Raw genomic sequence first — 17,856 nt, 5'->3', positions numbered from 1 at the left:
TTTCCCAACGTTTGTATCCCGAGGAGAGGGAAAAGTACGTTACCAGACGGTGCGTCTGACTGTGGTGGCATTATGTAATAAACTGCAATTCTGTCACACATCAGTTGATCTCAGTTGATGCATTAAGTCTCGGGCATTGCAGACTACACTCAACAGACTGCACTGCGATTCGAATAGTAAATTATTGCGAAGCGAAACACCATGCGTTCACACCGAACGCAGAAAAATTAAAATAGAATCACACAAATTTTGTAGATGGCAATCGCGTGGCCACAGTTCCCGCAATATGATGACCATCTCACGTATCACGAATTCCCGGGAAGAAGGAGTATTAAGCTAAGTGAATCGCGGGAATACATCACAGAATCTTTGGCACTGCCCACGACGACGATGATGATCATCGCCATGACTGCTGGGGGTAGCCATTTATCAATGATAATAATCATCCTTCCATCCACAGTGTGGTGTGTGGGATGAATTTTCACTGTACGCGGACTATGGTTGCTAATTTATCATTCTCCCGCGTTTTATCGCGTGTACTCTCCATCCAACTTCTTCTTACCGGACGTTTCGTTCGCTGGAAACTATGCTCCGTGCCATGCTGCGTGCAGAAAAGAGTAGAAGAAACGTAGCCAATTTAAAATTAATTATTCCTGCTGGTGGACAGTAATTCTGTTCGTTGTAATATCTATTCGCAGAACCCATCAGCCCTATTCTGGTGGCATATTGCCTCGAATGAACCTCATGGATCCTTGGAATAGATAATTGTATACAACACTTTTGAATTTGATATTTTGATGGAAACTTTCTAAGAGATATTAATCTTCGAAATTTAAACTAAAAAGGTGCTTCTAGTAGTTTCCTAATATGACGATAATAAATTTAAAGTATTTACAGTTCAAAACTGTGATTGTGGTCCATTAGAGGAGCGCGTTTGCATTCGCCTCCAAAACGGTGGGTAATCCAATAAACGTTAAACTCTTCTTGATTATCCTTGGATGGATACCAAGAGTCGTATCAAACGTTTTTTTTTTCAAATCATATTTATATCACATTATCTTGTTAAAATAATATCGCCCACCGAACGAATCGAAACGAGTGTAAACAAAACAATCAATTTTTTTTGCGCCCTCCTCCATCAATCGTTAAATTCGGTTGTTTAATGACGAATGGCCGGTAATTCCCCCGGCTCGCGTTTGTTTCCATTCCAAACGGTAGCTCCGTGCGGTTCGATGACTGGTCGGGTGGATGATTCTGAACACAACAATGCCGACCGGAGTGCCACTTCGTCAAAAATGGTGCGACGATAAAACCATGCGAGGTGGCGCACGTTCGTCATTCCCATCGATCGTAAAACAGCAGCGCGATAAAAACGTTAATTTTTTATACGAGTTGTATAATTGAAATTATAAGCTTTTAAACCGTGCGTTGCTATCTGGGTGTGCCACTTGATATGTGCTGCTGTGGGAGGTTCTGTTTTGGTGGGTGGTAATTTTGTCCACACTCGAATGAAATAGAGTCGGTAGAAATTGTGTCGTAAACACAATCAGTGCATTCAATGTTTTCTTTTGATGAAAATAAGGCCTGTATCTGCAATAATCCATAAAAATAGTAAAAATAGCCATGAAGTTTTAAATTTTCAATGTTACTATTTATCTCATAAGTGTGGTATACAAATTCATATATTCAAATGAATATTATTCTGTATTCATATAAAAATCTCGAACTTTGCGTTTCACTTCAGCCAAAAGCGTTCGTACAGACTCTTCAGTAAGGTTACCAGCAGCTATCTATGGTTTAGATTTGTTGGGAATGTTTGGGATTTTGAACCTCCTGCCTCTTTCCAAAAAGAGTATGTTTCGATTGGGCGTAGCTCAGAACAATTGGGAGAATGGACAAGCTTTGGTATAACATTGATCTCATTGACTTCGAATCACTCCATTACGGTTTCTGCATAGTGACATGATGCCGAATCGAGCCAGAACAAAGGATTCTCATTGCGGGCTTTGATGAATGACGGCAACCGTTTTTGCAGACACTCTTCTTGCTAAATTTCCTTGTTTATTATGTCTGTGGGGATAAAAGATTTTACTGCCTCATGTACTGATTTCTTGCCAAACTAGATGCTTCTTGAGGAATTTTGAAGAATTTGAACTTTTTCGTCCTGAATTATTATTAATGCATTGCATTGCAACAACGACGCCAGTCACCGGGGAAAGGAATGGAATGTTAGTAAGATAATCGCAGGCAGAAAGGTCTCGTCTATAGCGTGGTTACTAGGGTGCCTATGACAATGGTCATCTCGAATTTCAAAAAGTTACCCCATGAAAAATGTTCACCACCTCGAAAAAACACCCTATGCAAAATATCAGCTCAATCGGACTTGAGGGAGAGTGGCGCAAGGCTGTGAAAGTTTGAGTTTTTTGTAAACTTAAAAATCACCTAGTAAAGGAAATCGGGGTTTTCGAATTTTTTTTAAATGCCAAATGTCTTAAAATGGCATGAAACGTCTAGATCTAGTGCCATCTCGAAAAAAAATTTTTGTCAAAAATCCGCACTCTGGGACTTGTTTTTTTTCGCTATACGAAACGAAAAGTATGGTTTTGGGTGCCAATAAAAATAGTTTTCTCGATTTTTCATTCGGAACATGCTACGAAATGTTGATTTGCACAATAATATACCCTATGCAAAACTTACTGGTGTCAACAACGTTAAAATTTGAGTTTTTTTTAAAAACGAAAAATCACCGAAAATCGAGGTTTTCAAAGAAAAAAAATTTGGATGCCAAATTTCGTAAAATTGCATTACTGGTTGAGATTTACAGTTATCTCGAAATTTTTTTGTCAAAAAAAAGTTTTTTTTGGCACTTAGTCGTTTTTCCGCCTGAAACATCAATTTTTGACATTTTTTCTTAGATAACTGTAAATCTCGACGTACCATGACATTTTAAGACATTTGGCATCAAACTTTTTTTTAAGAACCCCGATTTCCGGGGATTTTACTGTTTTCAAAAATCTTAAATTTTAACGTTTTTGACACCAGTAAATGAAGTCCGAATGAGCTAATATTTTGCATGGGGTATATTATCGTGCAAATCAACATTTCGTAGCAAGTTCCGAATGAAAAATCGAGTTAATATATTTTTTGGTACCCAAAACCATACTTTTCGTTTCGAATACCGAAAAAATCCCAGAGTGCCGATTTTTGATAAAAATATTTATTCGAGATGACACTAGATCTCGACGTTTCATGACATTTTATGACATTTGGCATCAAATTTTTTTTCGAAAACCCCGATTTCCTTTACTCCCCCCTTGGGTGATTTTTCGATTTTCAAAAAACTCAAACTTTGACCACTTTGCGCCACTCTCCCTTAAGTACGATTGAGCTGAAATTTAGCATAGGGTGTTCTTTCGAGGTGGTAAACATTTTGTATAGGGTAACTTTATGAAATTTTAGGGTCGGTTTTTTTCCCATATATTCATTGGCACCCTTGTGGTTACCATTGCAATTATCATGGAAGGGATAGTTGTTAGTGGAAAATATATTGTATCATTCGTACTTTTTATTGAAATCTATCGCGTTCTGTTCTTCACATGCATGGATTCGATTTTAAAAAAAGGTAGCGAGCTTCCTGAATTCGAAATTATTCGATATCGAAGATTTATTAACCCAGTAATCATAATTAATTTGAATGGAGGACCAGACGAGAACCCTCGTTTCAAAAAGAACATAGATATATATTTTGAATCTTGTTGCAATATTCTTTGTTACAAATGGTCCAGAACGCATAGCTTTTAACCGAGGTGAACGTCGGAAGGCTATTCTTTCTAGAAGTTAGAAGGATTAATACTTTCGCATGATAATTATGGATCTCACTTGAATTAAAAACTCAAAACAATCCGAAACTGGAAGCAAAACATTTTGAGCATGCGGCGTAATCGTTAGATGATCTGTGGAACAACCTAGCAATCGATGGATATCCCGTTAAAGCCTAATATATTAAGCCCGAAAACTCCCAAATTGAGGAAGTGGAATTTGTAGGATATTTAGCCGAATGATTTTTCTCGTCACGTGAGAACATCCCAGTACTCTTTGCAAGTAGTCAAACGACAGGAACCGCTGCGTTGACACAAGAAGTAGTCACTGTTGGAATTTATACAAAGTTGTTTAGTCCCGATGGAAACCAAATATGGCTCAATTTGACCATTCCCAATTATATCTGTTATTCTGTCCCGCATACACACCCCCATACAAGATTAGGCATCTCAATGCGAATACAGCGCAGATGAGTTGATCTGAAACAGGACCCATCAGTAAAACGACAGACAGAATCCAAAATCATACGAGCGTGAATTTCAAATTTAGTCAAACATATAGGGCTAGAGGCCCTGATCAGACCCCTTGAATTACAAATGCGTTCCGTTGATGTTAAACACATGAGGGAACGTGTTAAATAACTGCGAAGCAAACACAGAGGACTGGTTCAGGACCACCACAACTTTTTTCAATAAACGGTATGCCGTTTACTTCAAGCATCAGGTAAATTCAATCTAATAACTTGTCTTGAAGAGCAGACCATAAGGAATTGAAATCGTTTAGTATTGTAATGTTTCATCGTCTGAAGGAACATTTAACTCATTCTCAGTACTGGTTAAAAATCTATCTTTCCCTTTTTTAAGCATTGAAAACACGGAATGTCCCCAAAACGCTGGAATAAAGGGAGCAAGCAAATGGTCATCATACGTTGAAATCCTCAGTTTTATGACACCTTTCATTTGACACTGCTAGAAGTTCGGTAGGTGGCGCCATTTCCGAGATCCAAGAGGATGTCGGTTCAAGACCATCGGTCGGATTAGGACTACTTCTCCCCATTCTTTAAATTTAAGAACGTATTTTTTAAATTCCTAAGAAAACGCTCTCTTTGTTGAGCAGTGACAAATCTCGATGCTCGATTCAGTCTCGACCTTCTGAAAACAAACAGTTATTTTTGTATAAATCAACATAAATTTATACCAGCTCCTGTTACTTTCAACCAAAAACTAGATGGATTGAAAGTACCAATCCCAACAGATGTAAGCATTGATTTTCTTTCTCTGTTTGTTAGAAATTCTATGAACTTGTCAAACCTAATTTGAATAAACTTTGATTCCGGCCTGGACAGATTTTCTACGTTGATATTTTCATTATTTAAAAAAATCTGAAATGTTATGAACATTTTTCAAACGACTTTGATTTTGCGTTACGTAACATGAGGGGGACGGGGGTTTGTCTTGCGTTACTTATTGTTACATAGGGGGAAGGGGGTCTAAAAACCGCATTTTTAGCGTTACGTAATTTATGCACGACGCCTAACGTTAACCTAAGGGATACTTAAGTAAAAACAATCAAACAATTGAAAAGAACTAAAGAATTAAATTTTATTACAACTTAACAATTTTCAAATTCCATGATAATTACAATTTTATAAATTTACAATTTTGTAGATTTACAATTTTATAATTTTAAAATTTCATTATTTATATTTTCATTATTTTATAATTTTATAATTTCATGATTTGAAAATTTAAGAATTATAGAATTTTAGATTTTTTTTAAGTAATTAAATCTAAGTTATAATTTTTTGTTGTAATTTTGACTTTTTACTTTTACTTTGACGCGTGGTCATAGATAGCGTGGTCGTGTAAAACAGCCTTGCATTCCAGCCGTCCTTGGTTTGATTCCTGTCGACATCGTTTGAACTTTTCTTTTGGGTACAATCCCAAGCTGACGTTCAGTCTGAGAGAAAAGAGATGTCTGCTCCCATACATACAAACATTTTAAAGCTTTTGAAAAATGTGCCTTTATTTGTTCCTTCACCCTTCAACACCCGAACCAGCATTTTTCTGCTGAAGATTAAATGTTTTCTACTAACGTACACTTCCTAGGTGTTCTTCGTGATTGACCTGGACCAGCAAAATTGCCGTACAAAGAACACACTGAATGGCGCTTGGGAGTTGTAAACCATTCGCATTGTGCAAGTTTCGATGACTCGAGCTTTGAATAGTCAATAACAACGCCGGCCACGTCTCTATAGTCACCAGCGGAAGGGAAGGAATGTTAGTATGATATTCACCTCCCGAAGGCCAGAAGGGTCACCTCTACAGCGTGGTCCTCTGACGATTATCAAGGAAGGGATAGTTGTAAGTAGATGGAGGTAAGAATCATCGATCACTAAAAAAAAGGAATTCTGAAAATCTAAAATCTCAACACGCGGCAGAAATCTTTAGGAAAAGTAAAACCTGTAAAATTATTTGGACCGGCTATATAATCGACCCCGTTGAATTTATTCCTAATTTTTGAATTCATAGTATTTCTAAAAAAAAACTCATCATTATAATATCAGATTATTTCCAGACACAATTCTCGTTCAAGATTTTTCAATCACTTGCAAATAACATGTTTCTCCGTTACATGGAATAAATGTTTTATACAGAGAATACGATAGAATAAAGACAGCTCTAAATCGGACAATTCCTTCCTCGAGGTCTGCTCTTATCAACACATTCGGTGATCCTTTTTTTTTGGTATAGATAGAAGAAGATGTAGGAGCGCGTTTCATCACATTAAAATCCATTTCCAGTTTCGAACAAAGATAAATTTCGCTAGCGCAAACATCAAATGAACTAACAGCACTTGTCACTATGTAATTGTATAAAATATGGGAATTTAATTTTCCGAATTTTCCCTCTTTCCTTCAGAGTTTTCCGAAAATTTTCAATTGTCATGTTTGGTTGGAATATTTTTAGATGAAATATGTGTAGTATTTTTATGGGACCCCCTCTCCATTCCAGAGGAGGGAGGGGTGTCATACCATTATAGAAACATTTCTCATACCCAAAAACCCTCACACCCCAAATTGTGCTTGATTAGTTCTCGAGTTATGCAGAAGTTTGTGTATCGTTTATATGGCAGCCCCCCTTGGAAAGGGGGGAAGAGTGTATTCACCATAGAAACGTTTCGTGCCCCGTAAAACCTCCACATGCCAAATTTGGCTCCATTTGCTTGATTAGTTTTCGAGTTATGCAGAAATGTATGCTCCATTTGCATGGCAGTCCTCCCCTCTCAGGGAAAGGGAAGGAGTGTCTATTCACCATGGAAACGTTTCGTGTCCCCTAAAACATTCGCATGACAAATTTGGCTCCATTTGCTTGATTAGTTTTCGAATTATGCAGAAATTTGTCTTTCATTTGAAACATGCCAAAGGACCTCGCCGGGTAGGGGACTAAAAAGTGCCCCCAAACCAAATCACTAGCTGTATGGCAAATATTTTGAAGGATATTAAATAAGAAATTTTGGCGGTTTATTTGAACCCCTATATGGTTTAACATAAGATCTATAGTGAAAAAGTACTTTTTCGTTTATTTCATGCCATCCTCAACAGATCCGAGATAAAAATTTGAAAAAATACTGAATGTGCATCTTACTACTTAATTATCAAAAAAAAATTTCATCAAAAATGTTAGTACTAAAAAAATATTGAAATTATGAAAAAAAACATATAACTTTGAGACCCACATCTGCTCAAATTTTTATTTAAATGCATTCGTATGTGTCTTTTTTCTACATGTGGTGTAATTTTTCTTGAATTTTTAAGAGCACTGCGACGCACAAAAATAACTTTCTTCATCGTCTGCATTATTTTTTTTATTTTCTTGAAATTGATTATTTTATCGTATTCGTGGTTTTCAATTGTAAGATTAAAATAATATAAATAAAATCGGATTTTTTTAAGTGTTCTTCTCATTAATCCGAATGATCTTTTCACAAGGACTTTATTTTTTTTTCTCACAGAGCTCTATCGTACTGCTGACTCCTATGAATTTGGTAAACCATCTAAGTCCAATGTAAAGATAATCTCATATATTTTAAGATACGAGAAAAAAAGTTGTACAGCGCAATGCTCTAAATATGCCGACAAAATTTAGACATATGAAAAACAAAATTTAAAAAATATTAGAGCAGTTATGGGTCTCTAAATTCAAAATAAACTAAAAATGCCCAAAGGCCAAAAAAACAATTTTTTTTTCGCACACTCCTCTTAAAAATTCAAGAAAAAAATACGCTACATGTGGAAAAAACAACACATACGAACACATTTAAATAAAAATTAGAGTAAAATTAGGTCTCAGAGTAATATTTTTTTTTCAAAATTTCCAAATGCCTGAAAATATATATAATTTTTTTTGTACCGCGAAAAACACTCTAAAAATTCTGAAAAAAATCACATATACCTAAAATAGACGTAGGAAGAAATTTGAATACAAACTAGAGTAGTACTAAATGTCAAAATAAAAAAAATAAAATTTAATTTAAAATAAAGATAAAAATTAATTTAAAATTTTTTTTGGTGTTTGATTTTCTGATAAAAAAATTGTTTGAAAATATTGATCGATACACCTAAGTAAGATGTACTTTCAGTTTTTTTTCATACTTTTGTCCCAAAGCTATTGAGAATAACGTGAAAAAAACCAAAAGGTGCCTTTTTCACCATAAATCCTATGGTATACCAAAAAAGAACTCAAATATATGGTACTACTGCCAAAATGTTGTATTTAGTATCCTATTCAATATTTTCCATACAGCTGGTGATTTGGTTTGGGGGACTTTTCACTCCCTTACCCAGCCAAATTATTTGGAAATATAAAAAAAAAAAATTTAGTGCCGCGCAACACTGGAAAAAATCTGAAAATAATCACACATATCTAGAAAAGCCGTAGAAACACATTTAAATATGAATTAGAGTAGTACTGAATCTCTAAATCCCAAATAAAAATAATTCAAAATTTCAATGTTTTTTTTAGTACTAAAATTTTTGATGAAATTTTTTTTTGATAATTTTTCTTGATACACCGTTGTAAGATGCACATTGAGTATTTTTTCAAATTTTCAAAAAAATCTCGAATCTTTTGAGGATGGCGTGAAATAAACGAAAAAGTACTTTTTCACTATAGATCTTACGTCAAACCACATAGGGGTTCAAATAAACCACCAAAATTTCTTATTTAATGTCCTTTACAATATTTGCCATACAGCTAGTGATTTGGTTTGGGGGCACTTTTTACTCCCTTACCCGGCCAGGCCCTTTCATTTCATTTGCTTGATTAATTCTCGAGTAATGCAGAAATTTGTGTGTCATTTGTATGGCAGCCCCCCCTTAGAGAGGAAGGTGGAGAGTCTAACCACCATAGAATCATTTATTGTACCCTAAAACCTCAATATGCCAAATTTCGTTCCATTTGCTTGATTAATTCTCGAGTAATATAGAAATTTGTGTTTAATTTGTATGGTATTGATGTCGTTGAGGTAAAGTAAGAAAATATACGGACCGAGATGACTTCCTTGAGGAACTCCTGATGTAGCCCGAAAGGGCTTTGAGATAGTGTCACCAATTTCCACTGAAATTTTTCGGCCTGTCAGATATGATTGCAACCAACCCAGAAAAGAGCCACTGAAACCAAGACGTTTGACGATTGTTATCTGGTGATTTATGGAATCGAAAGCTGCTGAAAAATCAGTGTATATCGCATCGATTTTTTGACGCGACTGTGGATCGATTGGGAATGAATCCATGTTGCTCTTGAACTATGTAGCTTTTACAGTAATGAGAAATGCAATCTAGTACAATTATTTCGAACAATTTCGAAACCGTGCATAAGCAAGCAATTTCTTGATAGTTTCTTATATCCTTTTTGCAACCTTTCTTGAGAACAGGGAATATGAAGGAATTCTTCCATGTTTTCGGAAAGATGCCACATTGGATGGAGCAGTTGAATAAGATGCTTAGTGTTTGAGACAAACTTGTCGAGCACTTCTTCACCGAGGTAACCGAGAGAACTCTAAAACCAATCGGACGATACATTCCGTTATTCAACGCCCGTAGACTTTAACCTTGCAGTGCACCAGTGGCAGAATGGTTAGCCTCTCACATCATCATGCCGGGTATGGTGTTCGGGTTCGATTCCCGTTCTGGCCGAGGGATTTTTCGTCTGAAATTTCCTTCGACTTGCACTGTGGTTACGCGTACTCTAGAGCTTGTCCCTCGGAATTCATTCAAGGCTCATACGCTGTTAGACCGAAGCCAAATATTTGACTCTTTTTGACGGAAAAAAATTTATCAATCTGTACTAATCAAATATACTCGACACAAAACACGAAAAGCAAACATTGAATTATTGGATGCCTAAAACATTTTTTCTGTCTGTTCTTCGAACCAGTCGTTACATGGTTAGTTACACCTTAAATATTTCAGTCGATTTACTTCTATGTACGATGTTTGACATTGTTTGTCACAGAGTTTGTACAAACATCAAACCAATCTTAATTTGTCAATATGTATCAAATATTTGACATCCGGACAAACAGTGTATCTTTAGTAAGAAAACGTCAATTTGGGCGGAACGGAGTTCACCGGGTCAGCTAGTAAAATATAAAAATCAGTAAACTTTTTATCGAATTAATATTTCAAACATCACAAGCATTTGATTACATTGTGGTGCTTCACACAAAAAATCAATTAAGCTTCATTTTGGACATAGAAATTTTATTGTTTTGACAACGGTTTTTTTTCTTCTAAAATATACCAATTCAGCGATTTATGGATAACTAGTAAATTACTTTTGAATTAAAGTTTAGAAAAAAAATTTAAATACATTTATTTCCAATTGTATTGTTTTGAAATAACATTTTCTTTTTATTCATACTTCGAGCCCAAGCCCGTATGCTCGTCATATAAGGTTCTGCCCCGTCCATAAGGTTCTGTACAACATCAGGTTGTAGTTTTTTTTGAACAGAAATCCATTTTCTCTTGAAGTCCGCCTCCGATTTGACAACTTTTGGGTTCTTCCGGAGGGCCTGTTTCATAATCGCCCAATATTTCTCTATTGGGCGAAGCTCCGGCGCGTTGGGCGGGTTCATTTCCTTTGGCACGAAGGTGACCCCGTTGGCTTCGTACCACTCCAACACGTCCTTTGAATAGTGGCACGAAGCGAGATCCGGCCAGAAGGTGGTCGGGCCCTCGTGCTGCTTCAATAGTGGTAGTAAGCGCTTCTGTAGGCACTCCTTAAGGTAAACCTGCCCGTTTACCGTGCCGGTCATCACGAAGGGGGCGCTCCGCTTTCCGCAAGAGCAGATCGCTTGCCACACCATGTACTTTTTGGCAAACTTGGATAGTTTCTGCTTGCGAATCTCCTCCGGAACGCTGAATTTGTCCTCTGCGGAGAAGAACAACAGGCCCGGCAGCTGACGAAAGTCCGCTTTGACGTAGGTTTCGTCGTCCATTACCAGGCAATGCGGCTTCGTCAGCATTTCGGTGTACAGCTTCCGGGCTCGCGTCTTCTCCACCATGTTTTGCCTTTCGTCGCGGTTAGGAGCCTTCTGAACCTTGTATGTACGCAGGCCCTCCCGCTGCATGGTCCGCTGGACGAATGAACTTGACAAATTCAGCTTATTGGCGACATCCCGGACCGAACTTCTCGGATCACGTCTAAACTGCTTAACTACGCGCTTGTGATCTTTTTCACTGACGGAGCATCCATTTTTGCCGTTCTTCACCTTCCGGTCGATGATTAGGTTCTCGAAGTATCGTTTTATTACTCTGCTGACCGTGGATTGGACGATTCCCAGCATCTTTCCGATGTCCCGATGTGACAACTCCGGATTCTCGAAATGAGTGCACAGGATTAATTCACGACGCTCTTTTTCGTTCGACGACATTTTTCCAAATTTACGAAAATTTGACAGTGAAGCATGGTCAACGTGATCTATACACTCTTATCTGATTATAAGCGAAAGCTGAAGATATAATTCCTAAAAATTAAATTTCTACAGCGTTTTTTCCGTGATGCAATTTGATGTGACACACCCTTTAGAATACGGTTTTTCTAAAAGTTACAATTTTTGACTTGTACGGATTTATTAAATAAAAGTGTGCAGAAACGGTAGAAAAGTTGTTGGAAAAATTACATATTCCCATTTTACGGACAATTTGTAGCCAACTTTGTACTTTTTGAAACTCGGCCATAAGAGCTTTTGAGGTACATTTTTAATTTTTTTTGTTGCATTCACAGTTGCATTTTGAGTTGCTGTTGTTGAAATTTAAGATTCTAGTTCTCAGCACGGAACCAGGAATCTGGTACCTGAAAGTTTAATCCAGATCTAAATTTAATGAAATTTGTGAATGGAATTTGCTTTAGGAATTTGAAATGTCTGGGGTTTGGAATCAATAGTCTAAATATCTGCGCTTGTAAACTCTTACCTGCAGTCTGAGTATGTAGTCTATTATCTGAAATCTAACATGAGAGATTCAAGATTTGAATCTTGGATATAACATATGGTATTTTTGATTCTGCTTCCAAGCACATTGTTTCATGCATTTTGATATAGAGCGGTCGTTAGTACTAGTTGGTAGTTCGCACTCGACTATGAACTTTAGTCCAAGTTATTAATCCTAATGCCTCTTCAAACTTCAAACGAACCCAAAGATCTAAAAAATTAAGACACATGTTATAATATTTCTCTCTCTGCATGCAGTTAATGAATAATGTAATTCGTCTGTACTTAGTATGAAGTGGTGGGGGCTTCAATAGACAGCCCGAAGAAAAACAGACAACCAAACAGAAAGTGTACTAATGGAAAAAATACCACGTGCTGCTGACGATGACCTACGGAAGAAGGAAAGTGAAAAATTGGCGGAGCATAAACCGTACGGCATCGAGAGGGAAAACACCAATGGATTATCACCTCTCGGTGCGCGTTGCAGAAACCAAGCCAAGGACAGCTGCCCCGCGTGAAGAGTGTTGTGATATTATTGTGCGCGGCCATTGTGAATTGTAAAATGAAGAGTTTCTTCCGCACCCACTCCTCCGTATCGTTTGAGTCAACGAGAAGAATAAGAAGTTATGGGATTTGTTGGGGTAGTGACGCTAGTAGTGGTGCTGTAAACTTCAACAGTGACAGCAGCAGCAGTGCAAAGACAGCCAAGTGCAACAGACTTACGAGTGACACTATCGTTCGCCGGAAACAATAAAGAAGCGAAGTTTTGTACTACCAAGACGACTCAAGGCCCTGATGGGCCAAAGTGCTAGCATGTGCCGCTTTAATGGTTGCCGTTATAAGAAAAATAAGCAAGGTAATAATGTGTAATGTTTTGATAGGACAAATCGTATTACAAAGTGTAATACCACGATTAAACATGTTATAAATAGGAAATGATCCTAAATATTCGTTATGGGTTATCAGCTCATGAATTATGTTCCTTGTTGATGAAAAACAAGACTCTTTTCCCGTTCGTCTTGGACTGGACTTAAATAGAAAACGACAGCAAATTATAAACAAACTTTATTTATCGCAGCAAAAAATGTAGAAAACAGCAAAAAAGGGTCGCTTTTGAACAGTGAAACGATGATTTCCATTTTCTCGCAAATTTAGGCCCGGATAATACTGTTGAACGTCTTAGCATGGTAATGTTATGAGAAAAGAAAACAGGCAGTAACATTACTTGGAGGGTGATGGCTGCCATTTTTCGATCCGATTCATCGCGGACTATCCTTTTTTTTTATTAAGGTTTCAGCAAATGCTTCGGTATCGTTTGGTGATGGGGACGATGGGACATGTTGCATATTGAACACGAATAATTCGTTTTTATTGAGTTGATTTTGGGGAAGGTTACGTTGATGGAACGATACCGAGGATTATTTCTACATAAGAAAAGAAAAAAAATATAGTGATTTAAAAAGAGGAAACGAGTGTTTCTGAAAGGAATAGAGTATTTAGAAGACCTATATAATTTTTGTTTGAAAAAAAAATAATCAAACGAAAATCTTCTAGAGAAAATTTCAAAACGCTATATTGTTACATATTTCAATCATCAATATCAGACGCATTTGGTGAATGTGTTAATATCAAAAAAGGAACATGTTAACATTCTGCAATATTTTCACGCACAATTTATTGTAAACCTCCTTTTTTTCATTGCCTCGAAGAACGTGAAGTGCAATGACCGTATCTGATGGGTTGCATTGGAATAGACTGAATTGCTTGGTAATGCTTTATGTTTTGCACAAAATGTATGTCCAGCTCATGGTAATCACGAAGGAACCTTTTTACCTAAGACAAGACGTGACAACTGGCTTCTTACTCTTCTTGCTTCATTCTCGTCGATCAGGTGCTAGATAACAGGAAAGCGAGATGTGAAAGTTGCCAAACGTTATAAAATTTCGGTAGATTATTTTCCCATGAGAGAAACATGTGTTATTCGTATCATGTATTTTCTGAGCTGTACCTTTTTGTTTTTGTATTATTCAACTGGATGTCATATATTTTAAACAATAAGAAACAAAGAAAGTCACAAAAAGTGGATTTGATAGCAGGAGTATGATGTGTTGAAACGGATGAAATAAATTTATGATACATTTTATTTATCAAGATACTATGGGCCTTGTTCCCGTGTACACTTCATGATGAAAACAAAATGATCGACATGTCATTGAACTTCGTTTTATGAGTTAAAGTAGCGTCAAAAACAATAATGGGTTTTTAGGCAGAATGAAAATTTTACAAATAGAAACTACGAATGAAAATTTACTCCTCCGTATCATATAGGTGTTCAATGTGAATGGAAAACTTTGTTTTCTTCATCTGGTGAAATATTCTCTTACAAGAATTGTATCTGAAGATAATGTTATATTAAAATGATAAGTTTTAGTAGAAATATCGGAAAGTGTTTTCTATACACTTTCCGCCATTTCTACTAAAACTTATCATTTTAATATAACATTATCTTCAGATACAATTCTTGTTAAGTTAGAGTAAGAAAGATGTGCTTCAAGTGAATAAATAGCGCCAAGTAAAAATTTTGATTCAGATTTTAGCAATTTAAATCTGCCTTCTGGCCGGCCTTGTTAAAAACTAATTTCGTATATAGATATCGACACCGTACCGTTGCCATCGCGCATACACTTAATTTCGTTTTCACCGTGAAGTGTATACGGGAGTAAGACCCTATAACTCAACCCTGATATCATTCAAATACTAACAGTACTGAAATATTGATTAAATTACACATTTACAAATTATAACATAGCGTTTATTCAGAGCTTTTTTTTGTATGTATGTATTATTGTATGTTTATTCAGGTTCCAACATGATTTTGAATATTTTTTCTGCTGCCTTGGTTGTTATTTGTTATTTGCTGCTAATTCGATTGTTAAATAGTTTTCGTTTGGAAAATCATTGAATGCTCTCTGCTAGGCAGCCGCTATTGTGCTATGCTAGATGGCAGGAGAATCACAAAAAGGTGCGATGCAGTTTTCCTCTCTTCAGGGAACATAAAAAAAGACGTAAAAGAAATGAAAATATACAAAGAATTGATAGTATAAATTTTCACTAACTGAAATGTGATTGCAAGTATTATTCTATTTTTAATATTTTTGGCAACACTTTAAAAAAGTTGGAAATCCTATTCTTGTATATTTATCTTTGTCAATTTGTTTCCTCATCAACCCATCAGAAGCCGAATTGTGAGTGGTCCGAGTTTGACAGAAAAAGTGGTCCGGAATCGACCCCCCTATTGTCATGTCTCGTCTCAGCTTTTTACCCAGTATCGTGAGGGTTTATTATTGATGAAAGCTGGAACAGCTTCTGTTTTGTGGAATAAACAACCCTTCGATGATCAACAGGGAAACCTCACTTTAAAGACCTTTGTAAAATAAGGGGTGGAACGATCAATGGTAAACTGACTTTTAACATTTTTCTTTTGAGTGTGCGTTTAAGACCCTGAAGATTAATTCCTGGAATTTGTAGTGTATTCTCGGAAATTATTTGTCTTCTGATAGTTACACATATCGTTTATGCCTACAATAAAATAAACAAATACAACCTTGCAATATGATAGACAACGCAAAATTGATCACCCTAGGTTTTTGTTGAAGATTAACTATTATCAACGTGAAAGAAATCGGCAACTACTGCCGGATCACAATGCCTTTTAAGTTAATGTTTCTGGAGCTGCAAAACCCCTCCGAACGACTCTTGGAGCTTGTTATGATTTTGTTTAACGATGGTTGCAGATTTTCAAAAACGTTCCGTGGAAAATTGTATCAAAATATTTTCAAAACAATGTCGAAGATAGCACATCAATATGATATTTAATTGTCAGAAGTTACACTTCGAAAAAAATTAAGCTGTTTTTCGAGGAAGATTGAGGTCCATTAAATATAAACAACTCTGATTGATAATGGAAGATACGAAGCGAAGCAATTGACCAGAAGCCAGACCAGAAGAATTACATTGACCATCTCCAGTTCCTGCTGAGGTAAAAAAATACGATTTTTGTGATTTTTCGGATGCGGCCGACGAATCTTGCATGAATCTCTTCAGTGGTCTTCGAGCATTTTCAAACACTTTCGATGCGTTGTACAAAGAAAATCCGTCTTTGCTGGCCTGCGTTGTTCGGTCAAGCTCCTCCCTCTTCCTACGTTGTCTGTCCATACTTTTTTTTGTAATTCCGAGACATCTGGAATCAATTGAACCAAAGAAACCTGTATGACCAATTCACCCCACAGAAACGTGTCCATAAGGATGATCGAAAGCCGATCTTGCGCGTTTTGTTTCTTGGCCCAAAAACAAAATAACCTGTGCCAAATTTCAGGCACCCTTTTCATGTGTTTTTCATTACTTTTATAAATTTTCACATATTCATGCTTAAAATCTAGAACAACTACTCTTTTATTTAGTCCGCTTTTATATACTGTAAGAACACAATTCTCTGATTTGCATGACAGAATTGAAAAACGAGGCATGTTATCTTCCGTTTGATAATCTTATTTGGATAGTTCTCTTTTGTTTCCTCCACCAGAATTGTTTTTTGTCGATAATTTTGTCACGAGTGTCATGCTAGGGAAAATTGGTCGTGATATTTCTTGAACATCTTGTAAAAGGCTTGAAAAGTTTCAGAACAACGTGTTCACTGAGAAGCATTGTTGATATTTCCTCAAATAATAAAAACCATTCAAAACATTCATTCCAATTGTATGCAAAGTTTATTGAGTTTGATAGGCATATACTGCGAAAATCTGCATTTGGTTTTTATCGAAAATAATTGTTCGTCAACTGTAATATTTTGCTGGACTATTTTCAATATTCTCAAAGCTACACAAACATATAAAATCCCAATAAATGCACACATTTCAGATAATTCTGTTGTTCAATCATTCCTCAAAATTCAGCAGTCTATATTTGTGCGTTTTTTATATGCTTAATAATTTTGTTATCTATTATCAACGAGATAAGACCATCTCACATAATCATTGGTGATCGACTCCTCATCTTTATCTTCAGTGTCAATTTTTTAACTTTAAATACAATCTGCCTCATCTCCACACGATAGCTCAGAATTTATTGCATCTTCAGTACATGGAAGCACTTTTCACTTATGTTCGTTTACTTTTCCAATAACTCATTTTTATTCAACATATACTTCCTGCATTTAGGCCTCAACAGAAATAAAATAAACAACTTGTTTGCACAAGTATTACTGCACAAAAATTCGAATAACAATTACTACTTTAGATTTTTGAGAAACTGTAACTTATCAATACGCCCAAAGTGACAATTTATCATGTACATGTATGTTATCATGTGACGGTAATCGAAAAAAATGAAAACTGCCTTCCAATACAATGCTGAATTTTGGTATACGAAATTTACTGAATTCAGTAATGCAAGTCATTTTATTATTTGAAATTCCTCAAGCAGTCAAAATTACTGCTTTTGGGCTATATAGATATAACACATATATATCTCCGGAAATGAAGGAGG

The 17,856-nt window shown here is 36.2% G+C and overlaps 1 protein-coding gene across 16 annotated transcripts in view; it reads left to right on the top strand.

Annotated features, from left to right (window-relative positions):
• LOC129775065 (dual 3',5'-cyclic-AMP and -GMP phosphodiesterase 11-like) overlaps window positions 1–17,856 on the top strand; it is a 375,931-nt gene that overhangs the window by 266,810 nt on the left and 91,265 nt on the right. For 3 of the 16 annotated variants that reach the window (XM_055779275.1, XM_055779273.1, XM_055779276.1), the window contains exon 2: window positions 12,571–13,168. The exons of 12 other annotated variants lie outside the window; for them this stretch is intronic. In XM_055779275.1, the coding sequence (XP_055635250.1) occupies window positions 13,108–13,168 (61 nt within the window). In that variant the 5' untranslated portion in view covers window positions 12,571–13,107. The remainder of the gene's footprint in view (window positions 1–12,570; window positions 13,169–17,856) is intronic. One more of the 16 variants, XM_055779274.1, reaches the window with a different exon arrangement.

Source organism: Toxorhynchites rutilus, chromosome 3 (genome assembly GCF_029784135.1).
Source record: "Toxorhynchites rutilus septentrionalis strain SRP chromosome 3, ASM2978413v1, whole genome shotgun sequence".
Lineage (NCBI taxonomy): Eukaryota > Metazoa > Arthropoda > Insecta > Diptera > Culicidae > Toxorhynchites > Toxorhynchites rutilus.
This window is presented reverse-complemented; position numbering and strand designations above follow the sequence as displayed.